At 36.1% G+C, this 25,251-nt stretch overlaps 1 protein-coding gene across 1 annotated transcript in view; it reads left to right on the top strand.

The window, feature by feature from the left end:
• CDH8 (cadherin 8) overlaps nt 1-24,968 on the top strand; it is a 134,858-nt gene extending 109,890 nt beyond the window's left edge. The window contains exons 10-11 of the mRNA XM_075101338.1: nt 21,547-21,798; nt 22,926-24,968. Coding sequence (XP_074957439.1) covers nt 21,547-21,798; nt 22,926-23,419 — 746 coding nt within the window. The 3' untranslated portion in view covers nt 23,420-24,968. The remainder of the gene's footprint in view (nt 1-21,546; nt 21,799-22,925) is intronic.
• The last annotated feature ends 283 nt before the right edge of the window (nt 24,969-25,251 follow it).

The following is a 25,251-nucleotide window of genomic DNA, read 5'->3' as shown; positions in this document are numbered from 1 at the left end:
TTATTTAAATGATATTTCATAACTTGCCTTTCTCCAAAATTCTCTCAACTGCAGAGATAAAGAAAAGTACCTCTCCTCAAGGGCATTTGTGAAATTATATTACCCTTTGGGATTCTTCTACTGTGCTTTAGGTAACATTTTAGGTAGCATTTGGCAATCACTTTCCTACCTCACAAAGTAATGATGTTATATGATCTGGTAGCGCTACTATGCAAACAATGCAGTTTGGCATCTGCCATGGGAAGAAAGCTGCGATGTACTGTTTCTGTCCCTCATACTAAAGAATGTATAAGATGCATGTATTTTGGAATTTTCTCTTGCTATATGGAACATAAACATAACCATTAATTAATTTAGTTTGTTGCCTACAGGCTAATTCTATTGTTTAAACTTTCCAGATTGCCCTAAGGCAAGTTCACATGATACTTCAGTAATTAACTGTGCTGTCCAAATATACTACAAATATGATGACTGGCTATGTTGCTATTGCCAAATATGTTTAACTGAGTGACACAATGGTGTATCTTCATCAGAAACTACAAAAAAAACCCCACTTCTAATACTATCTTATGTATTATAGAAATTATCCTGTGAACATAGCAGAATTTGTTCCTTGAAATGATATACCTGCATCCTTTATTTGTTTGGTCTGTTAAATTTGCATATCTACAACCCTTTCTGTAGACAAGATGCCCAAAACTGTCAAGGCTGTAGTGCCTTTCTGATGTAAATAATGTAAAAATGTAAATTTAAATGTCTTCACACATCTCACGGAATGTCTTTAGATCATCTCTTAGAAATCTTTATTTTTCATATCTCCTGATCTTTCTATTCTTTTCCAAGCTGAAATGTCTGTTACTCAGTAGATTTTCTTAGGCTTTGTGTCTTGGCTAAATGGGCAGCTACTTACAATCTGGAGTAAAGCAATCCTACTCTCTCAAACAGTAATGCAAGGAACACTGATCATTTAGATTGCCAGATACATAAATCTTTATCCCTTCACAAGAGAAAAATTTTGTAATAAAATATAAGAAATTAATGCAACATGAAAATCATGTAATATTTTCTATGTTAGTCCTGGTGACTAAACTTGTGACTCTATGACATAAATTCTTGACTGCGTAAACTTATATGGACCGACTGACTGGTCATTGACTTTTCACATCTTCAACCTGGGTTTCTGCATAAGAGCAGAAATGGGAAAAATGAAAATAAATGTTTTGTGTAAACTTCAAACCAGAAAAGACCTAAAACTTCACATGAAAATATCTGATATTTAGGGAGGTGTTGATACTCTCTAGCAATGTGTTGTAGTCTCCTTAGCTGAATGCGATTAACCCTTCCAAAAAGCTGTAGGATCACAACAAATGACAAAAAACTAACTGGAATTTAGACAACTGATAAGGATTTTGTACTGTCATGGCATCAGTAAATTGAAATGAGACCTCTGGAAATGGAATTAGCATTTGTTGACAGCCTTTTTTCAGGTGAGTGGCCTTCACAGAGCGTTACCTAAAATCTAATGCCAAGTACATGGATCATTTCCTGCATCCCAAACAATACACCCACAGCAATACCTGTTTCCAGCGTTGAATTCCTAATGTTCTTACAGTTTCCTTAGTTTGTTCAAGTGAGAACAGAATTTTGTGATAAAAGCATTTTCACAGATGTAAACACTTTGATATGCTGCCAATGCAAGTTTTACTTTCAAAAACTAGCAAATACATCTTTGCCGTAAAGAGACTTAAAAGTTTTTCCCAAAAGATGTTTCCATTGCTATTCCATTTTTCTTATGCCAAATTCTGTTTCCTAATGGAATAAACCCTGAATCAAATGTTCTACAGTGCCTTTGGATGCAGTAACCCTTCTAACAGAAGAAACGGTACGTTTCTACTGTATAATTGTGATACTGCATACCTCTTACTAGGGCTTATGTAGTAGAAGCAATCACAGGGTTGCTTGGAACAAGGGCAGGCCTTATCTTTAAGAGAACCATCTCAATGGCATGCATTTGTATTCCTGCAGAAGTCCAGTAGCCTTACAAGTAATCACCCTTCTCTCTCCCCAGAATATTCAGTTCCATCTGGTGACTCGAACTCTGAATTTGGGCCAAACTGATTTTAGTGAGTGCATTGTAAAGAGGGTTTTTTTTTCTTTTTAAATTGAAGCATAATATGTACTTCAGTGATGAACTGTTCTGTTGCCTCTCTGTAATGAACTTAATATTTATTCTCAGCCATGCTTAGTCTATTATACCTATGGTACCTATAATAGTTCCAAGAATGTTCATATTTAAATGTCCATTTCTCTTGTTCTTTCCATCTAGCAAATTTAATCTGTCACTTATGTCCTCATTGTGCTGCCTTGAAAGTATAGACAATGTGTCATGTATCTAAAGAAAATAGCCTGGTATAATCACTTCAGTCACTAACTGGCTTGCATGCCTTTGTATGCTATTGCACATCTTATTTTAAAATATTTGCTATTTCTCATCACCTCTTTCCCATTAATAAACAAATATTTCTAAACTATTTAGAGATAGCAGGAGAAGACAATTGCATGCAATCTCTCTTTTAGATATCCCAAATAATATAAACAAATGATCTGCACTACTTCATTTTTGAAAGTACTTCTGTGTCACTGTTTTTAATGTAATAAAACCTAGATTTTTTTTTTCCACATCTTTTTCCCAAAAATATTTTTAGCAGCATCTGTCAAACGCATACCTGGAGGGTGAGTCTTTTGTTCCCACAAGAGTAACTCTCGTGTTAAAATGAGTTTCTTTCCCTGAATCAGTTTCTTTTGGCATTTCTTGATAAGTTTCTCTGCCATTGTCTCAGCTGCCAGCTAAAGCTCCTTCTGGGTTTTTGATTGACTTTTCTTTCCAAATATATACCTCAGAGAGCTAAGAGGTGGCGCTGCTATTTCATTGCCCTCCTTCCAGTTTGCCCAATTTCAAAGTTAACCCCCTGACCCCAGGTACAAATTGCCCTAGCAAGGACATCATTAAACCCATCATTTCTTGATGGATGTACAATGAACATCTAGAGTTACAGCACCCATATGGTCCCTTCGATGCAAGCAGTAAATCCTCATAGATTTGTGCAGTTTCATGCAATTTTTCAAGAGCCTTGGGAAATGTGGCCCAGCTGCCATCTATGCCAGAGGGTGTTTCACAATGGCAGTTCTTGAGGAAAACCACATGCCTCTATACTTCTAACGTGTTAATTACCATCCTTGTTTCTTTTATATATCAATAATTAGACTTTCAAAGTACAATTCTAAAATATACCAAATCACATCCTTGTTAGTGGTTTTCTTGAAAAGTAGAATTAAGTGATGCAATCAGAGATGCATCTTGCCATCCTCTAAGTAAACATTTTTCTACCGTGTCTGTCAATATTAGTGGTATGGAATAACATCTAGAAGACTGCATCTAAAATTTTTAAAGAATACGCTGCATAATCTAGGAAAGAGCATTGATCAGCATTTTTCTTAATAAGCACAGTTTTGACACCAGAAATCACAGGGAATACTTGCATAGCAAGGGTGAAAGTAGTAGAGTTAAAAATAAACAATTCCCATGTATTAAAAAACAACAAACATAAACTAACCTATAATCTGGCATTTTTGTGCCAGAATCTGCCATCCACAGGCACGTGCCATGTTTCTCCCCGTGAGTTGATAGTGTGAACAAAAAAATACCATACTATCAAACTTTTCCTCAGCATGGCATTAAAACTGGAGCTCTTTAAATAACAAAGTTCAACATTTTTATAAACTGAGAATACCAGAGCAACCTGATTACTAACTTTTGTAATGAATTATATAGTTAATAATGAAATTGTTAATATAAAATTATTGAAATATTTCATTTTTAGTGTGGTTGAAAGATTTTGTTCAATAAGTTCTTTTTTGCTTATGTTACAAATATTAAGTTATAGAAGTTAAAACAAGAAAGCATAAAGAAGAAGATATTTTGCTGAATAGAAAGGTCTAAGTTTTAGCAAAACAAATCATGTGATAGGGTAGCTAAGCTCCAGGAAATATTTTAGTTCTCTGGATTTGGACTATTCTGACATGAAGTCATATTTCAGAAAACTCTTAGTTACATTTTGGATGCATACCTACCTTTCTTGGTAAAAAAAAAAAACCAAATGCGGTTTACAGACCTGAGCTACCACATTCTACTTGTGATCTACCAGTTTTACTACACCGATGGATCCAAGTCCCTTTCTAAGAATGCCTCAAGTGTGTCTTGGTCTGTGTGCTGGAAAGCATGTAAGGATTACGATCCAGCTGTGTGGTGAGAAGAGAACACTATGGTACCTTACCTCTCTCACTACTGGAGCAGGCGGACAGCGATATCATGGCCTGAAAAATGGAAAGGACAGATTCTAGCTTCCACTCAATTAATATGCAAAAAATGGTATTCAGCCAGTGCAAATACTTTTCCTGGAGCAAGTGGTTGTGCAAGAGGTGATAAGTGTCGAGTCCGTGGAATAATTTGTTTTTATAACAAAGGCAATGCAGTTCCTTTTTTGTTATACTTGAGTTCCTTCATCCTTAGTCCTTAGACAATTGACCTGATTGAAACTGTTTTGGATCAGAAACTGTGTTAGATCAATCTTTGTAGGAAAAGTAATCAATGTTCTTATTTACCTATCTGACAGAATCCTAAGATGTAATGTCATCCTGTGAAGTAACAGACTGTGTCTAAAGGCTCAAAAAGATGAGCCCTTTCTGCTAGTGATAAAGTGGTAAGCAACCTGAGGTGGAAATGGGTACTACAGATCTTTAGACTATTCTCAAGTTCTAGAAGACTGGTAGAATTTCAAGTTAATGATAATAATGATACCAAGGGACGCCACTGCATTCCAGTAATGCTCAGATGTTCTGTCTTGCCAGGCAGTGAATGCATTTCCATTTCCATTGTATGATTTCACATTGCTAGTTGAAGTAATATATTCAACTCCTTTCTACGACATCATTTTGTGGTCCTAGCAAGGTTATACTGTTCCATGGCACAGAAGGGTTAGTCCCATCTAGTCTGAGAATGTCAGTGAAAATATTCTCAGTATGTATCTTTCATACCTGATAGCTTTCTGCTTCCTTTCCTCCTTTCTTTACTTTCATCACTATTGACTATGTTCTGTTATTCCCTGATGTTCTGTTTTTCCTTGATGTAGAATATTGAGTGCGATTTGAAACAACTTTCCTGGCATAGAAGGATGTGATGTTATTTTCTGAAGTGAAGATTACATTAGTGTAGATGGGAAACCAGCATTTTTCCACTCCAGTCCTTTGTGTGCCACTTCCTTCACTGACACCTGCTTCTGCTGTCTTTCCCATCTTTCTTCTTGCATGCAGATCACTGGTCTTTCTGGACTCCCTTCTAATTAGAACCACAGAATAGTTGGAGACTAAGTGCAGTTCCTCTGCAAACATACTTTTTAGCCCTGTCTGGATGATTTACACCTTCTTACAATGGTTATGTGCTTTTCACCGCTTCGATAGGCTGAAGAGATTAATCCTTCTTGGTGCACATAGCTGCCCTAGCTGAAACAGAATGCCAGAAAAATAGAATCAACTCTTCAAAGGCTAACTCAGCTACCACGCTCCTCCACAGTTTGACCGTTCTGTCTATTCTGTCCATCTGAAACCTTATTCACTCCTCTCCTGTATTCAGGATGCAGGGCTCCAGACAGATTCCCTCTCTCCTCCGCCCTAAGCCAGATGTGACCCATCAAGTCTTCATTCGACTGGACAGGCCAACCTGATGAATGAACCAGCAAGGAGGGGGCCACCTGGTAAGCTGATTGTCCTCTTTTAGGCATCTTTAGGCTCTTCTTCAACTCTGCTGTGTTACCCAGCACGTCTGTACTTTTTGTAGTTTTGTAGCTGGCAAAGCGTTTCTCCGGGAGCACTTCTGTTCCAAATGCTGTTTAACCTTTCAGTCCTGTTTCAGTTTAGCTCTGTGATGACAACCTCTTTCCAAGCCTCACAAACTTTCAGACAACTACAGAAGAGTTGTATATGCACAGTGCAAAATAAGACTAATTTCCACAGCATCACATCCTTGCAAAGAGCGCCTTTTTTTAATCACAAATCAATCACAATTACATAGCTATTTCAGGACATTTATGTAAACATGGCCCAGCCCAAAACAACATAAAATGAGTGATGAAATACAGGATAAGACTGTATATATGCAGCATGCCATTATGCATACGTGACCAGAGACTTTTACTTCAGTCGTTCTTAATTTATTATTTGTGCTGCTAGCAACTTAGTGTTGCCAAGGCGTCAATTATGCTTCATTTTATAAATCAAACTAATTAAGAACCAGATGCAATCTGATTGAAAAAGATCTGAGGTCAGTGTTGTGCACCATATGTACGACAGTGCTTACTCATGATGAGGAGATGGATTGGACAGCTGTGAATTTTCCTGCTGTAGGAGTTTCATCATGCTCATACAGTGTAACGTATTTATCTTTCTTTTTCCTGTTTATTTCTTTAATTTCATAATAAAACTAAAGAAAAGTGAGCAATGCTGCCATGACTTTAAAAGACTAATTAAGGGATAAAAGGTTATGAAAACAAAATGAAAGAGGAGAAGAATTTGGTCAGCAAATTAGAATGAAAATGTATCTGTTTTAGTATTAATACGGAACTTGGATGAAAGAAATAACAGAGATAAGAACAAATTGAGTCTTTGGTGTGACTTAATTTCAGAAATAAAATGGGGAAAATAAACATTAAATCAGGGTCTCAAAACTGAACTTCTTAGCAGACGGAGAGGTGTTGTTCTTAATGAGTACAAAACTTTGCAACTAAGTGCTATCAGGACAACAGTAAGATCCGCATTACCATCTCTCTGGAGTTTGTTTTCTAGTGAAACATTGCTCTGATAGCCCTTTAATTTTCAAAGGTTCCCTAAGTGTTCTAAAAACATAACTCCTTGAAAGCTAACAGCACCCATGATAATTATATTCTAGGACTTGAAAAGTATTTAATAGTAGTATTTATAACTAAGTGAATATAGAATAATTGGAGATAAATTTCCAGATTTTTAATCAACTATCTTCTGAAAGCATGTTAAGACATTTCTGCCAAAGTACCACTTCTGGTTTCATGGGTGGATCTAATTCCTCCAGATTTTCTGCAAGAAACAATTCCTGTAGTGGAAGTGCTCATGGACAATGTGCTGACTATGTTTGATTTCTTGTAAATGGGTTTAATTCACTGAGTAAGAGGAATGATGTCCTAGAGCTGAAGGTTCTGGTAGGGCCTCCACCCCTTCACCACCTCAATATATTACCGGACAGAGACATGCTGCATCTTAAGAAGTCCCTGTCTGTTTTCACTTTGTTAGGTTTTGGGTCGAACATTTGGATTTTCTAAGTACCTGATCAGTAATTATGGCACAAGGCCGTCTTTCTCCCTTTTTTTTGCACCTTGTAATGTCATTGGTTGCTCTCATTATGAAATATTTCTTTGTTTTATAACATTCTAAATACAGGCTGTTGAAGGGGTACAACAATTTATTAGTTGCTTTAATTGTACTTTTGTTACTTTTGTCAATCAATGTAAACTAGTTAGAAGTCCCTTTTTAAAGTTTCAGTTGTAGTAAAGATTAAAAAATCCCAACACTCTTCTACTAGAGGAAGAATCCAAACAGGCTAAAAATGAAAACAATATAAGCAGGAATCATCACATATTAGCTGTTAAATTCTTCTTTGATTAGTAAAACTCTCCTTTTGTCATTATAACAGATATAAAGTATACAGACTATTTGCACATGGTTCCTCCATTAAAATAGAAGGCATTAATTTTTCACACTTAGTGTCAAGGCTTGTCTGATAAACTATTGCACAACATTATAAGGTGAATTTAAAAAAAGACAAAGACCATGTTCCAGTTTCCGTCTTGTTTTGAACCAATTACACAAGCGGTGTACAGGAAGGAAGTAATTGTTCTTGGAATCACAGTCATTCTTCTTACAAGGTGACCACTGCATTGCTTATTATGTGACCTCTATGTCTCTACATTCTCCTGAACCTGTCTGGTGTGGTCACATTTATTCCATACCCTTTAATTTCCTCTATACTCCTTTTAAGGAAATGACTGTTCAAGAATGGGCTGTATTTCTCTGCCAAAAGCAAATACAACAGTGACAAACTGAAGGAAATCTGAATTTTTTAATCACTTTGAGCAGAGCTTCTCACTTCAAGCTTTAAAGAACAAGGGAGACAAAGCTTTTATTCTTTTGCTTGGGGTTTTTTTGTACTATTTACGATATTTTCCCATCAACTTCTGATTTTCTAATTTGTATGGGTGGCGTGTTGTAAAATGAGTCACTTTGTTGGTCTTCATTTAATTCTGTCTAATTAGGATGTATTCTATTTGGCAAGCATCCAGCAATTAGTGAGATATTTATGTAATTATTAGTATCTGATATTTATATAGGAAATATGCCTAGAAGGCAATGCATTCAGAGGCCAGAAAAGAGGTAGAGTACATGATTTTACTGAATGCAAAGATCTTACATACTGAGCCAAATGCAGAAAATAAACGAAATGCTTAAGTTGACCTGTCTAGTCTGGGGAGAGAGTTTGCATATCCTAAAATGATAGGATGTGCATACTTGGTAATCAGTGCTGATTATAGAGGGAATGGAGATGGGCCCCTGTTTGAAGTGAGATAATAACCCAGCTTGTTAGGGAGCGATAAATAGAAGAACTTCAAGAAAAGCACCAGATGTCTGCTTGATGGTGTTGAAGAGGGAGAGCTAGTGGGGTCCTTCGAAGGTAACATGGATGGATGCGTAATTAGATTACAGTGAATAAGCAAGGCAGTGGTAGCTATCTGCCCATATTAAGATGGCAAAGTCAGATCACCCCAACTTGGCCTAAATTAATTGTGGGCTCAAGTAAGTAAACTTCACTTTTGCTGTAGGCTAAGGGCTATATACATTCCTGAGCAGTAACTGTACCACTACAGTAATTTTTTTTTCATACATCTGATTCTATAATAAGAGATAAGTCAGGAATAAAGTCTTATCTGTGGAGTTTTGAATGGAGTTAAGCATTGCAGTCATAAATCTTAAAAGGAGCAGCATTAATAATCACTAAATGTTGATGAAAGTGCTGTGTTCTATAGAATGTTGGACTACCTTGAACATAAACACTGACTTTTTCTTCTCTTTATTTTTTTGAGAATGTAATAAGTAACAGTTTCACATTGCTTTCATAAAAACACATAGAACTTTTTGGCTTTGTGTTTTGTTGGGAAACTTTCATTCAGTCTAACCTAATATTAAAGCTAAAATCTAGACTATAGGAACTAATAAGAAATAAGATAAAAAATTTTCATGTAGCCTTTTTGAACTTGTTGCTCCCTAACCTTGCTTACCTCTGTCACGTTGCTTTCTATACCATTTTCAGCCATTATATATGCCCCTTCTGTAAACTGTGCAGCGTTCACCCCAGTGAAGATTAAGACCTTGTGATCTAAGAGCACTCTACAGGAGCGATGGTTACAGGTTTCCTGTATGCTTTTGGACAAGTCATTTAATCACTGTGCTGTCATTGTGCCGTGCATACACTGCAGACATTCTTTTAAAACATTCATCTGATACTCACATATGACATTAATGGTGCCTATTAGCAGCTCCCTATGGATTGGTAAAGACTGAGATTTTCGAGAGCGCATTACTCTGCCTCTTTGGATTCTTCTGAAACTCCCAGTTAGAAAACATGTAGAAGTTATTCTGCGGCTTAGGGAAGGAAATGGAGCCCAATCTAACGACAGCTGTAGTGAAAGTGGTGGTGTATCTTTGGTACAAGCTGGAATGCTAAATATAGAGGATGGTAGTTTCAACTCCATTCTACACCGTATGTCTCCTTCTATGTCATCTTTATCTATCCCACAACATTACAACTTCTGTCTTTCTATTTTTAAATGAGAAAAATAATTTTTTATAACAAATCAACTTTCTGTTATTTTGGGCATGTCTTCTCATAACATGCAAGATGAAAAGATGTATTTGCTAAAAACTTTGTAGAGTTCTAATGCAGTCTGTCTAACAGACAGCTTCTAGCTGTCTAGCACTTGCTTCAGTACTTTGTATAAAGAACGTAGCTTTTTCTAGACTAAAATTGTTTTTCTTAATTGTTTTCCTTTTCTTTTTCCCAGTAAGGAAACATGTCTCTTTCTCAAAGCCTCTGTTGTTTTTTTCTGCTCTCCTCTTTTATTATTTAAGTTTTCTTTCATGATCATGTAGGGTTTTTTGGCATATAAAGATGTATTCTCCTTTGCCAGTAGAATTACGTGGTCTCTTGTAATACTTTTACTTGATCCTGCTTCATATTTTTATTGCAACTTCTGCCTACACACTTCATTTATACTTTGTCAGACTCTTCATGAATTGAAAGACAACAGGGAACAATTTCACTGTGATATGGAAGTTGTTCTCTTAGCATAGACATACACTGTATATTTGTACCTTATAACTTTTCCGCTTGATATGAAGAGAATGAATGAATAAGATGTATTCTGTTTTGTCGCACACGTACTTCGATTGTGACTTACAAATATTTTGCTGTTTGCAGAATCTCCATCCTTGGAGATTATTCAGAAGCTGCCTGGACATGGTCCTGGGCTCTAGGTAGCTGTGCTTAAGCAGGGGACTAGACCAGATGACCTCCAAAGGTCCCTTCCAACCTCAACCATTCTTTGATTCATTGAAAGCTCTATAACATCTTAGGAACTGATGCTGTAGTTTGCAGATATTTCCCAATATAAGCAATGACTTTGTAATATCTCTACAGCAGTGAGGCAGAATTCAAATGTTGACATCTGTCCCTGGCTCCTGCTTCTTTCCAAGTTATGTGTTGTGTCATGCAGCATATATAGCAAAGGTAGGGTCTTGCAGTATGTCCCAGTCTTGAAATTTAAATGCATATGCACGTGTGTTCATGTAGACCTGCTTTGATTCTCAGTAATCGGATTATGGATGCTAATTAGGAACTTCTAGCTCTGCCAGGTTTTCTCTATATAATGTTTACATGGTGTGTAGAAATGTTCCCGAGAGTATCTGGAACGTTTAGTTTTAAAACTTTATACAATCTATTCCACTCTATAGACAGGTAATTGGTTTGTTTTTCTTTTTTCACTTACTGAAATTCCTTCTCTGGATGCATTTTGCTGTTCCCTGCATTTCAAATGACCATTAGTCTTCACCATAGGATACATGTCCTCATTGAGAGGTGTGCATATAATAAGACATTATGTGTATACTTCGCATGTAAGACAGAGGTATAAATTACTGCCATTAATGGCCTGATGATAACAAATTGTTATTGTTATATTTAATATGCATATGAGAATGTCTTCAAAAAGTCATTATCATGCTGCCTGTGTGCCCAGGGGCAATCTTATACCATAGCATTTCAGTCTTTCAAATTACAAAAAGCTAATATAACTCTTGATGACATTTACTAAAATGTATAATGGCACTCCTTTCAGTTCTCTCTCAGAAATTATTCTTAGTGAAGTTAAAGGGAGTCCAGCACTTTTTAAAATCAAAGCAACATTTTTTTCCTTAAGTGGCACCAGCTCAAGAAAATATTAAGTAAAAATTTTTAAAATTTATTTTCGGACTTAAAATGCCTCAGCCAGTGTAAGTCACATTTAACTTTCAGTGCTCTTTGGCAGAGAGTACACATTCTAAATTTCTTCTCATAATAAGTTATGTCAGAGCTATAAACCCCTGAAAATTGGCATTTTGTGATGGAAGTGCTGACAAGACCTTTATTACACCAGTACAAATAGGCGGCATTCCAATAAATGCTGGTTGGTTGTTTTTTTTTGTAGTCTAGTGGTTGCTTTCTGCCACTGTATTTCAAAGTGAACGTTATAAAAAAAGTAATAGCATAATAGAAATACACTGGTATGGCTTGAATTGGGCTCTTTAACTGTTGTAACAAAACTTCAATATGGTCAATATGTCCGATTCCAGATTCAGTTTTAAAGGATTGCTATATGATCTACTGGTAAATTGTTTTAAATTCTTACTGTGTGCATGTATATGTTCCATACAGTATTGGAACAGAAAAGACAATTACCATGACATGGAGAAGTTGCTTAGTGTGAAACTCGCTTAAATGCCAAGAACACATGATATTTAAAAAACCAAAATGTTCCTGCTTAAGTTTTATTTTTCTTGCTATGGTATTCATAGTTTACATTCTAGAAAGAAAGATTCACTTCAAACATCTGTGATTGCCTTCATAGTTGTGAAGACTCTGAACTATTTCAGACCCTAGAAGTGAGTCACTGAAGTAAGAATTGAAGGATGTGTGTGAAGTGAGGAAGGTGAAGAATTTAGGATGGGATTCTTAGAACTCTTCCATCACCTACCAAAAGTACTATAAATTTTATTGAATCTGCTTGAGATTTAGCTTTGCACATAAGAGAACCCCAAATCAATGTAATGTGTAAAACTGTAAATCTCAGTGACCTAAGGGGCTTAGACACTTATCTTTCAGTAGTTTCACCTCCTAGACTGCACTTCTAAGTACACATTCATAGGAGGAATAAGAATAAGAATCCATTATCCCTAAAGACAAATAGACATGGCAAAGCCTTGGGATATTTTTGCCTTTTTATTTACCTTTGCAGCATTTTGTTGGAACCTGGTAACACAGTAATGGAAGGTTCTTGGTTCAAATGCAGAGTAGAGCCATTATTTTATCAAAGCATTTCAAACACAGTATTACTTTCGGAAACTTTTTGATTAAAATAACAAGATAATAGAATTAACTAGAATATGTAGATTTCAAAAATGATCCATCAGTCTATGCAAATTGCTGTGTTAATAATGTATTTTTAATGCTAAGCACATTTGACAGCCATTTCATCTCTCTTTCTAAACTAGAGCTTGGCAACCTGCATTAATTCTTACACTTTACAGATGTAACATTCAATGCACATGCCATGTAGTGATGTGATCCGAATAAAGTAAAGCATGTCAAAGCAATGTGATTATTAGTAAACAAGTTTGTGGCTGGCTTGTCGAATACAGAAGAGAAAAATGAAAGGCAAAAGCCAGTGCCATTTTAGCATATCTTACATCTTCACTGGCCTGAATTTTCTTCAAATTATGGGAGTGTCAATCATAACTGGCACCAGGGGATTCAGAAGAGATAAACGGGCATAACGTCAGAGCGGGTGAGATTAAAATCAGGTATGTTGGGTACAGTTCAGACAAGTATGGTAACTATGTAGCTTAAACAGACCCAGAGCCCAAAGCTTCCTGGTTTGACTTGCCATAAGTATCTGTAAATTAAAAAGACAGCGAGGTGCTATATCCTAATTATTTCTCTACTAGTTAACAATAAAGCTAGTATTGTTTCAAACTCAATGTGTGTTTCTACATCATTATTTCTTCAGCAAGGGTTTTCTATCCTTCCTTCAACAGGTTAAAAAATCAAGGTACAAAATATAAGAGTTGCTACTAGACTACAACTGACCATATAGATATGTTTAGTTATAGCTCTGCTGGACTAAAGGTCAAAGGAAAGTTTTAGAATACTTAAGAGACAATTATCTAAAGTTCAGACTTTTCCAAAGGAATAGAACTAGAAATTATACAGACTATTATCTAAAGTTCACATTTTTCAAAGGAAAAAGGTAGGAGGAAATGCTTATTCCATCACGGTGCTGTTAATTTGTCTGGGTTTTTTTTAATCTGTCAAGAATTTATTTATTACAAGTTTTGCATCACAGTAGTATTAACATGATTATTCCCTGTTCCAAGAAATTTGAACATATGAGAATGATGTATTCTCATACATGATTAAATATTACTTTGTTCGTGATTCAAGTTCCCAGCAGCACTTTTTATTTCTGCAGAGGAATACATGACCTGGAAATGTGTTTAGTTTTTTTATTCATTAGTTGATTCAGCAGTTCAATTCTGGCATAAACTATTATTATTTAGGCCAATAGGTAAAGAAAAAAATAATCAAAGATACAAAATATGTGACAATTTCCAATTCTCCTCATCAGTACATTTTCTCCAACGAAATATTTTTCTTCCTGTGTTCTTATTGGTGTTCTAAGGGATTCCAGAAAGTTCAGGTCTCTAGAAAAATAAAAATTAATTCAGGTGTTTGCTAATGTGTCATAGGAATATTTTATGAATTGCCATTATATATGTCAGTATGGTATGTGACTTACTGTGGTGCAGGAGAGACAGTTTGATCAGTCAGCTGAATTTTTATAGCACAAAAGCTTTTTTCTTTTGAACCTGATGTCTGCTATCAAATTTGATAGCAGTCATCAATCTGCTTCTTTGAAGACATCACAAATTTTTGACATTCAGGAAAGGCAGGTCAGTTTGAAATACCTGTGAATGCTTCAGTGCCCATGTGGTTTGGCTATCATAAATCAGACAAAATATACTATAAAAATGGCCTCTTTTTATTTTCAGATTATTTTATAAGCTGCCTACTTGAATGGAACATTTATGCCTTTACCGTACAGATTAGGCAAAGGGTCATCTTTCTTGTAAACTGCTGTTCAACAGGATTTTGGTTGAGACAGTCATCAAGGAAGATCTAGTACATATGTACAATATTACACATGACAGTTGTGTGTATATATTAACATATGTTAACATGCTTATATGGGTTCTCTCAAAAATATATGTGGTGTGCATAAACACACCCATGTTGAAAATACTACATTTAATCATGAAACAAAATTGTTATACTAATACTAATGAACAAATAGATTGTTCTTCCATCTGCTAATGATTGGCAAATTTATGACATGCAAACTCAGAGTTGTTCCCTTTTAATCAGGTATTCCTTTAAAAAGTGTTACAGCCTAAGGAAGAAACAAAAAAAAAACCTGTCTTATGTAAACACGGGTGTACCTCTCAAAGCTTTTTAATGGAATTCTTCTGGAAGCAAGAAACTGATGCTTCTAACTTGTACTTAGGCATAGTCTGAAACACACAAATCAGTGTTTCAGCTCAGGCCCGTCTATGAATACTGTTCTTTTACAAGGTGAACTTTGATGAGCGTATGCTTTGAGTTGCTGCTTCTGGGTTTTGTGCTAGATCAGAAAGCAGGTCATGAATATTCTTTCCCACTTCTTATGTAATTATGAGAATAAGAAAAGATTTCAAAACAGTTAGGTTGACAGAGAGATATCACATGTGGGACTATGAACAGTGAATCGTTGGGGCTGCATTCATTGGTCTTGTTTCTGCAGTGTGATGCTACCAATCTAACTACGCGTTGTTTGTAAATCCTTTCTTAGAAAGGTATGTACTATTGAGAAAATATGCAAAAGAATAATGATTAAGGTATGGCTTATAGCTCATGGAGTTTTTGAGAGACCTCCGTGTCTTTGGACAACTTTATCATATCCCAGCCTTTAAAATGGGGATTGGAATCTTCCCTGTATTCCACTATTTCTCCGCCATAAGGTTTGAATTTTGAAGAAAAACATAAATACCAGTATTACCACAGACCTTTTGAACACCAGTGTTTAACACTGTAAGGTCTCCAGTACTGAACTGTATTACAGGAAGTGCATGCATGAATTAATAGTTACGCAAAGAGCTGAAATGCTACCTTAGCATTCCTTGAATGGTCTTTTCTACTGCATTTGCAGATGACTGCTAAATATTTTATAGCTAATGTTTCTTCGAATGTCATACGTTTTCTTTTTCTGCCTGTACTTTGGTAGTTTCCAGTGAAACCTTGATGATAATAACTTAATTACTCAGCTATTTCAAGTTTTTATGTGAGAATAGATGCCATTTGTGAACGGAGAAAGGAAATGAATGAGCTGTCCTTGTCTCTTCATTATCAAAAAAAGCGGGGAGTATCACAGTAAGGATATTATTGCTGCTCTTCTACTTGTGTCAAAGGACTCTGTATTACAGAGAATCTGGTTTAGACTTAAAAATGTACACAAAAAGATAGCTCTAATAAACATGAAAAAAATATATTTCTGTCATTCTAGTGTTTCCAGCTGTAAAGTTTCCAATTAAAGTTCTTTCTTCACATAAGTAACATACCCAGCGTAGATAACAATTTCTACCACAAAGTCCTTAATACCATTAATGATTTGGTCTTTCTGAGAACATTAAAAAAGGGATAGAAAAAGAAAGACAGAAAAAGAGCTATGTAGGTGTAAGGTTACACAGCAGGGAAGTCCACTGATCTCAAAATATTAGAGACCATGAGGGAATTGAAGAATTGCAATAATGTGTGCAGAGAAAATGATACTTGGATGTAAACTGACTGCTTCTGGTTTTTACTTTTGTTCTGTCATTTTATTGTCTGACTTAAAATTGCAACATGCGTTCTTGTACAAAGCGCAAGATGAAGAAGTCGACCCCTGCCTGCTAATTTCACATCCAGTTTGATGTTGATGCCATTAAAGTCACTCATGGCCAGCAAATCCAAAAGTAGCTTTGTATTAAAATTATTTCATTTACTTTTTATCAAAATCTTTCATCCAAGAACCTCAAAAGTGATCAGGGGGTCTTAAGAACAGTTGGGAATCTGCAGGAAGCACTTGGCGTGTCCTCAGTTGTGGTTATTCAAACTCCTTTTTTCTAGAAATCACACTGGACATCTTGTGAATATGTTCTGCATTGTCATTCTTTGTTCCAGCTGTGAGGGAGGAATAACAGTATTTTTCACGTTTGTTTCGCAAATCTACTTGTAAACGTCAGAAACTGAGAGACATGCCGTGATCTAAATGACTGATTTCATTTTCTGCTTAAAGAAAAGGTAAAAATGAGCTCCAGATCTAAAGTATAGTTATGTACTCCTGGAGCTGTGTTACTCTGACCTTACGCTGACGCAAAAATTTGTGACGAGTTAAGACAATTATTAAGATCCACTTACCTTACACTATCCCGTAAGCCTGCAGGACAGAATATAACTCCTGGTCCATCCCATATACTTGGTACGTCATCAGTGAAACGGCAGTTAATAGGGCTCTGGCATTTCAGTGAACTTCTTCAATCCCTTCCCCACATAGAAGGGTACCGAATTCAGGGAGGTTCATTTTGATTGAGAATGTCAAAGGACCTCCTGAATATACCTCACTGCCTGGAGGGAAAGACTTCGTGTCTGTCTTTGCCTGCAGCAGGTTACCTCAGAGCTTTATTAACAGAGAGGGGTTCTTTATTTCTGCATGTAATTTTCCTTGTTTTGCTAAAAGTAACATGCATAAATAAATAACCTGAGCAGCGCTATAATGAAGGAGCAGTGGGTTAATTGGAAAGATAAGTGGAAAGTGATTGTCCCCTCTCCTGCTGAGCACTGCTGCCGAATTGATTCATGCAGCAGTGCTAGAGGTTTTTCCTGGGGGAGATTCCTGCTGTTTTGTCAGCTATGGGTAAGGGGAATGTCCACAGAGAGCAGAAAGCAAATCAGATAAATAGAGTTTATTGCTAATCAGCTGCTAGGATTTATTTTCAAGTTCTAGGAGCCAAATAAAACATCAGTTAGAGTCATTGTTCTTCACTCAAGAGTCACATCTCCAGCCACACCAAGGTACATTTATTTTAGGACGTAGCAAAGAAGGGGAAGGAATTTGTTGCTAAACAAAATTCCCGAGGCAAAATTGAGTACTTGCCATCCATTGGCAGCACAATTTGGTCATTTCATTTTGCTTTTCCTGTTGACTACTTATGATTGCCAGTTTCTTTCTGGGCACAACAAATTCAACTCCAGTATGACACAGCAATTTTTAACAAACAAACAAAAATAAAAACAAAATCTGGAAAAAAAAAGGTTATTCTCTTCTCTCCTTGTCCTGATCTCTTCTTACATAGTACTAACTATTCAACTGTTACAACTTCTTTTGCACTTAAATAGCTCAGCTAAATGTCCCAAATATCTTCTGTATCTTTTACTTTATCTCATTGATTTGAACTTAAATTGATAAGTATTACTGGTACCAGAAAGTTTCTTATACTGAGCATAACTTCACTGATTGGCAGAAATGGGCATTTCATTTTCTTTATCCCTCCTCCTTCCTCTCATCTTTCTGCCCTCTTCTATTTGCCTCTTTAGAGTACTATTCCTTTTTTACTTTGTTTTACTCTTTTATTCTGGCTTGTTAGAATTTTCTGAACCGGGCAGAGCAGCAGTGAGTGTGTCAGAAAGATGGAAGGCACCTGAAGCTGTCACCAACAAGAGCAGCTGCTTTTTTTATTTCTTCCAAAAGCAGGTGCCTTACCTCTTTTGTATATCTGTAAAGGGCAGGGATGCTAGTGCTCAGCATATCAGTCCTTTCTGGACAGACAAGAACTGTACCAGGCTTATACAGAGGAACAGGCTGCATCAGTACAGATTTCTAGAGCACAAGAAGTCACTGTGTGATATAACTGTAAAAGTGTCTGGAGTTCTGAATAAATGACTGCAGATGTGACACTTCTGAGTGGGATTTGTCTCAAAGACAGAAAGAGCTGGAAATTGAGCCTCACATTGTTTTTTCTCCTTTGAAAGATTAAAGCAAAAGAATTAAGGATGTAACTTAAGCTGAGATATGTTTCATTTTGCAGGAGAAAGTAAAATAGATAAATTCATTTTTCAGAATTTGAAAATGGTGGGGTGTGGAGGAGGAAAAGAATGCTATCGGATTAAAAAATGTACCTTTTACACATTACAATAGGTGTGGTCGTCACTCTTACTTTGGTAAAGATATACATGCAATATTCAGGAAAACTTAGCTACAATATTATTTGTTCCTTGCAGTTCAGCTAGAGAGCAAGTAGGATGCTGGAAGTGGTTTAACTTGCAGACTTGTGTGTTTAAATCTCTGACACATTCAACCAAGAAGTGCAGTTTTTCCTTCATTCTAAATGTGTGCTAATTGTTGACTTAAAACAGACTTGACTTTTCCACTGCAGCACAGTGGCACATATACACTGGGTATCATCAAGGAGTTGGGTCCTATTTGAGTTGTCAGAATTCTTAAGAGCTTATACCTGAAATTTATCTTCAGTAAACACATATGCTTCCTTTAATTTTAAAAAGGGCACAAGGAAGGACTAGACTATTTATTTAGCTCCGGGGTGCCATCAGTTTTGATGTGACTGTTTCCAACTTGTATAGATAAAAACTCAGGATTCCTGGAATGAAAAATCATTAAGAATCCTTTTTGTTCATCAAAGGTATTATGAAGTGACCATATTTATAGTGTTTTATAAAGCAGTTAATGTTTAGGTTGATCTTCCTATGTTACATACTCTAAATGCTGTGAAAAAAAAAATATGCTGAAATTATTATATAACCTGCAATATAAATGACAATAAGACCCTCTCTAGGCTGCATAAGTGATTGCACCATGGAATGGACACAGTAAGACTGCGAGATCAAGGGTCCTGAACTTCAGAAGGCATCTCCGTGAAGTTCAGTTTCTTAGTCACTGAATGGGAAAACAAGCTGCCTTTGTTCTCTTGTGTGACACAATTACCCCACGTGCTTAAATATCAAATCATCCTTCTTAATCTTTTGTTTTACGGAAGTAATGAATTAATATAGGAGTTATCTACTGATGGATATCTTGATATAGGTTCAGGACATGATAAAGTTTAGTAATGCTTCATTCTGTAATCATTACATTCTGTAGCCACCTTTTTTCCTTATTAACATGCCTCCTTACTAAGAAGGACTTCAAGAATAAAATGCTGCATCTTACATTTATATTTTTGGATGTTAAAAATGTTTTACAGTATTTGCTTCATGAATGTTTTCCCCTTCTTCCTTCTCTGCATCTTTCTCTGGCTTTTGTACTTCATAGACTGCCAGCTATTTCAAGCATCCATGTGTCTTTTATGCTGGGGCAGTGACACATGCTGCACAAGTACCATGGGCATTCAGAAATGTTCCTGGTGGTCACAGTTAATACAAATTAAACATTTCTAAACAATTTCATGTATTCAGGTGCGTACCTGACCAATACCAAGATCAAAGTTGGTACAAAGCTTTCTTACAGCCCCTATATGTATACGCACACACATGTTGTCATGTACTCCAGGTACCTTTTTTTTTGTTTTAAACATGAGAATTGGGTCTTTGTTGTATCTGTCGTATAAACGCTGCCCATCTTCCAAGACTTCTCTTCCTTATGCCTGCCACGTAACTTTCAGTAATTTCTTTCCTTCCATCAACTGGCATTTAGCGATCGCATGTGCCCATTTTATAGCATAAAATACCAGGAGGCTTACTTTTGTTCATGATACTTCAGGAAAATTAACTTTGGTAACACAGGGGAAGAGAGTTTAATGAACGGAGCTACAATCTCCTTCTCCCAAATGTGATGTGCAGCTTTATTTTTAAGTTGTCATTAGATTCCTCAGTAACACACACACATGTTCCTATTCTGTGTGCATTGGAATCTTTTTTATTAATTTGTGGTGTAATTTTTGATGAAAGAACACAAAAAACAAGCTAGTACAAGTCAGCATGCACTCTGTTAGTATATAGCCCATAATACTGAATTAAATTATTTTTATTCCACAGAATAAAGCAGTTAAAATCTAAAGTGAATATTTAAGTATGTAAATACATCAGTGTCATGCATATTTGACATGCTCCCCAATCACGGTTTATACCTGAGCATTGTGGCACGTACCAGATCACTGCTATTTGATAGCAGATTGCTATTTGATAGTTTGTTAAATGGCTCGAGTCTATAATTCTTACAACTATGCACAATAGAGTCTCTATGATTACCCGCAGGAAAATGAACTTGTAATGATTTTGATGGTGAACCAAGTGACTCTGAGTGGTTTAACTGTAGCTTTATGTCTGGGTAGGATGCCATGTAGTCAGATGCATCTACATGTAAGTATCTGCATGTGTGCGCAGAGGTAAGAATGTCCTCAACTCATTTCCTCTGGCTGCCTTCAAGGGAGACACATTCTGCTATGGTTTGTTCTATTTTCATCATTGAGGCCCAATAAATATTTAGATCACTGAAAATTAAGCCTGCAACTTTTAATACATTCAGCGTTTCCTTTGTTTGTCTTTATATTGCTCATTAATAAAAAAGAAGAATCTTTTATAGGAGGATAAAATATTGTGCAATTTGTGCTTATAAGGCATGGAACATTTCTTTTAGTTGATAAATGTGCTTTATTAAGTTTGGGTTACTTTAACATTTCATTTCTCTCTTTGTTGTACTGGTTGAATTTTTATGACTGTGTAACTTGAAAAACAGTGATGAATCATGGTGGGAAGACATCTGTAAGGATGTATGCAGAGAAGAAAGTGAGGGGTTGCCATTACGATCGTACCACATGACACAAGAAAACGCATATGTTGCACTCATTCGAGACATGGGCAGCCAGACAGAAAGGGGAAGGATTTCTGTAGCCCATGCTGCTGGTATAACGAGTATAATGAAGTGCCTGTGTGTCCATATAGAGGTTTTCTGAACTCCTCATGAAAAAGCTGTGGTTTCAGCAGTTATTCTATGTTCTATTTCCCTTTTTCAGACAATACTCTCAGCATATTGGCAAAGCACAGTGGATTCAGCCGGCAGAAGCAAGAAGTGTATCTACTGCCAATCATAATAAGCGATAGTGGGAATCCTCCCATGAGCAGCACTAGCACTCTCACTATTCGAGTCTGTGGTTGCAGCAGCGATGGTATTGTCCAGTCCTGTAACGTTGAAGCATACGTACTTCCCATTGGACTCAGTATGGGAGCCCTAATTGCAATATTGGCATGCATCATTTTGCTGCTAGGTATGTATTCATTTCACAGCCTAGTGTTCAAAATTTTTCTGATTCCTGGGTGGCTGTAAGCAAGTAGTCACAGAGAAGGACATACGATCTAATACACTGTAACGTGCAGCAGTGCTGAGACACCTGCCAGGACTGCATCCCTACTGGGCTAAGAACTGAACAAAAGCATATACAGCAAAGTCCCAATCTGAAGTAGTCTCACACACGAGTTATGTAATAAACAGGTACGGAATATGAAACCAAAAATCAAATCAGGTATGTTACGTAGCAAGGTGGACACCGTATACACTGCACATGATGGAAGATGGATTTATTGTATCTTACAAGACTCGTATGAGTTTATTCTGATTGCAACAGCATAAGAGACATTACAGTTTTATAAGATAAGAAACACTGTATATTTTAATAAAACATACAAAATTTGTATGACATCAAGCAAGCGAGGGAGAGAACAGTGAAGGTCTATTTCTGCACTTGTAGCTTCACTTTGTAACTGAGATTTACATCAGTAACTGAGATTTCAGCATTAAGCTGCAAAAACAACCGTGTAACCAAGTTAGAGCTTTTTACTCATCTGTCTATGATTCTGAAACTGATGTATCTAAGCTCTTTCTTTCTCCCTTACTGTCTCCTTCTTTCTTCAGTTACATAGTGTGAACCTGTTGCAACATGTGAAAAATAGCTATCAATTTCCTTCTGTCATCAGAGCTATGTTTTCAGAAAACCACCCTCTAATTTTGGAAAACTCCATCCATAACGTAGATCATCCTAGACTATGTTCAGTGAATGATGATAGCTTGACTTCACCTAGATTTGTAACTTTTCAAAAGGGAGAAGTTGTCTAAATTCAAGGCTCAAAAATGGAAGTAAGAGATACCTTATTGCTTATATAAAATTGAGCTTCAGATGTAAGTATAAGCTGATAATAGAAAACTAGAGGACTAACCAGAGCTTCTGATCAGATTTTCATCACTTGAATGGGGTTGAAGTTATAGATCTTTCAGCCTTTCACTATTTTTCTAAGTCTTACTTTCACAAAAAGCAACCTATGACCTTCCATAACTGTGCTTAACATGTAGTGCTTTGGAATTTTTTCATTTAATCAGCCTGTGATCCTTTCTTTGCAGTCATTGTGGTGCTGTTTGTAACACTAAGAAGGCATAAGAATGAGCCTCTAATCATCAAAGATGATGAAGATGTGAGGGAAAATATTATTCGTTATGATGATGAAGGAGGTGGAGAAGAAGATACAGAAGCATTTGACATTGCAACTTTGCAAAATCCGGATGGAATTAATGGATTTTTGCCTCGTAAGGATATTAAGCCTGATCTTCAATTTATGCCCAGGCAGGGTCTTGCACCTGTTCCTAATGGTGTTGATGTTGATGAATTTATTAATGTAAGGCTTCATGAAGCCGATAATGATCCCACGGCTCCACCATATGACTCTATCCAGATTTATGGCTATGAAGGAAGAGGGTCAGCAGCTGGTTCCCTTAGCTCACTGGAGTCCTCTACATCAGACTCAGATCAGAATTTTGACTACCTCAGCGAATGGGGTCCTCGCTTTAAAAGACTTGGAGAACTTTACTCCGTTGGAGAAAGTGACAAAGAAACTTGACAGTGGATTACAAACTTTTTCCCTGTTGACTTAATGATCATGTAATATTCTAGGGCCACTGCTGTTAGTTAAAACTAATGTGGCTTTTTGTTTTAGAGGCAAGTTTAGCGCCAGTCATCTATAAAATCAACTACATTGTAATGTTGAACCAAAAAAAAAAGTATATGTTAGGAGGTTAAGTCTTGTGGAGTGTGAAGTAAAGTATGTGGAGTGTCTAGAAGTCTTTGATATTCACTTGACCACTCTGAAGATGGAGATTTGGATCTTTGATTATCTTCAGTGAATTGAAAAGAACAAAAAGAAATTGGTGCTTTCTTAGAAAATGGACTTGCAGGGATTTTGTTGTTGAACAGTAGCTCCTGCCAGTATATGTAAAGCTAATGGTTTGTTTCTGCATTGCCAACAAAGATCCCGCCACAGAAATGTTAAAAGCAATATCTTGGTCTTCTTAGCAATGCTGAATAGAAATAGCATTGTAAATTCCTACTGGCTTCTACTGTGCAGTGACCATACATTGTACATACAGTAATTGTTGGCCACGTAACCACAGACTGAATATCATCTTTAAATATTGTGTCAAGCCTTAAAATATTCACATGTTCTTAATCCATTCCAGTGATGGGTAATAAATCCTACTAATGTGCAGAGATTCAGAGGCAGGGCCACAAAACCTTGCTTTACAAAAGGATCTTTTTCTAGAAGAAGGATCAATCCTGTGCTTCATCTTCTGAAAGGAAAGAAAAAAAACTGTGAAAGGGGATGGACCTACATATATGAAAGAATTGCTGATTTTATTGCTAAAGATCGAATTTATTTGTTTAATCTTTGAAATAAATATTTTATTGATGTCCATTACTGTTTTATTTATTAAGACTGATAATCTGTAGAGTAAGATTATGAAGAAGACTAAATTATATCCGTTAGATTTTTTTTTTCTATATATAATGAATGTTTAATACATGTACATTTTGGAAAGAAAAATGACAAATTGTTGCAGGTTAAAGCAGTAACCTATCCATTTGCGGTAGCTGAATTTTAAGAGAATGCTGGCAGGAATAAAACTTTCCCAGAGAAAACTTTTGACAGTTTTATATCTTCTTCATAAATCTAGTACCTGGTGTTTTTAATACAAGCACAAACAGCTGGAAGTAAACTGGTTCATGTGAATATTTAAACTATAGACTTTTAGAAATCCACACATAACACAGTACAGTAAAAAACATGCTTATAGTTCTCCACTGTATTAGAGCAGGAACCAGTGTGTACATAATTTTACTGCTTATGTTATTAGCATTTCTTTTCTATAATATTCATAGTGATGCACCAGGGCTCTTGCACACAGAGAAAGAACACTAGAAGCTGCAAGCATACTCAATTTGTAATGCAAACTTGCCATTTAGAAGTAGCAACTGTATAATAAAACTACGTATTACATGCAAATCATTTTAATTTTCTACTTTGTTTTGAAGCTATCTTATTGTTTGTTTATTTACTCCATGTATTGTATTCAGAGAAACTCCTGTATTGTTTCCTACTTTGTGAAATATATTTTTATAAATACTTTTCTTGTTATTGCTTTTCTTTCAGTTTTACCTGTTCGCTGCAGAAAGGAATCTGCCTGAATAACTTCATAGTTTGTTGAGGAAAGCAGTTCCTTCAAAATCACTTATTAGTTGAATGGAGTCAAAATAAAAAAGGATAATATTTGAAGCAATTTTTGACAGTGTTTGCAAAATTAGATATGCAGCAGCCTGTGACCACAGGAGTCATGCGTGTCTAATTCTCTGCGCCACGCTGAAAAATAACCTCACACTTTTTTTGTTAAAATACTG

The sequence above is a fragment of the Phalacrocorax aristotelis genome, chromosome 8, assembly GCF_949628215.1.
Source record: "Phalacrocorax aristotelis chromosome 8, bGulAri2.1, whole genome shotgun sequence".
NCBI classification, from domain to species: domain Eukaryota; kingdom Metazoa; phylum Chordata; class Aves; order Suliformes; family Phalacrocoracidae; genus Phalacrocorax; species Phalacrocorax aristotelis.
Note: the sequence above shows the minus strand (reverse complement) of the source record. Positions and strands in the feature narration are given on the sequence as shown.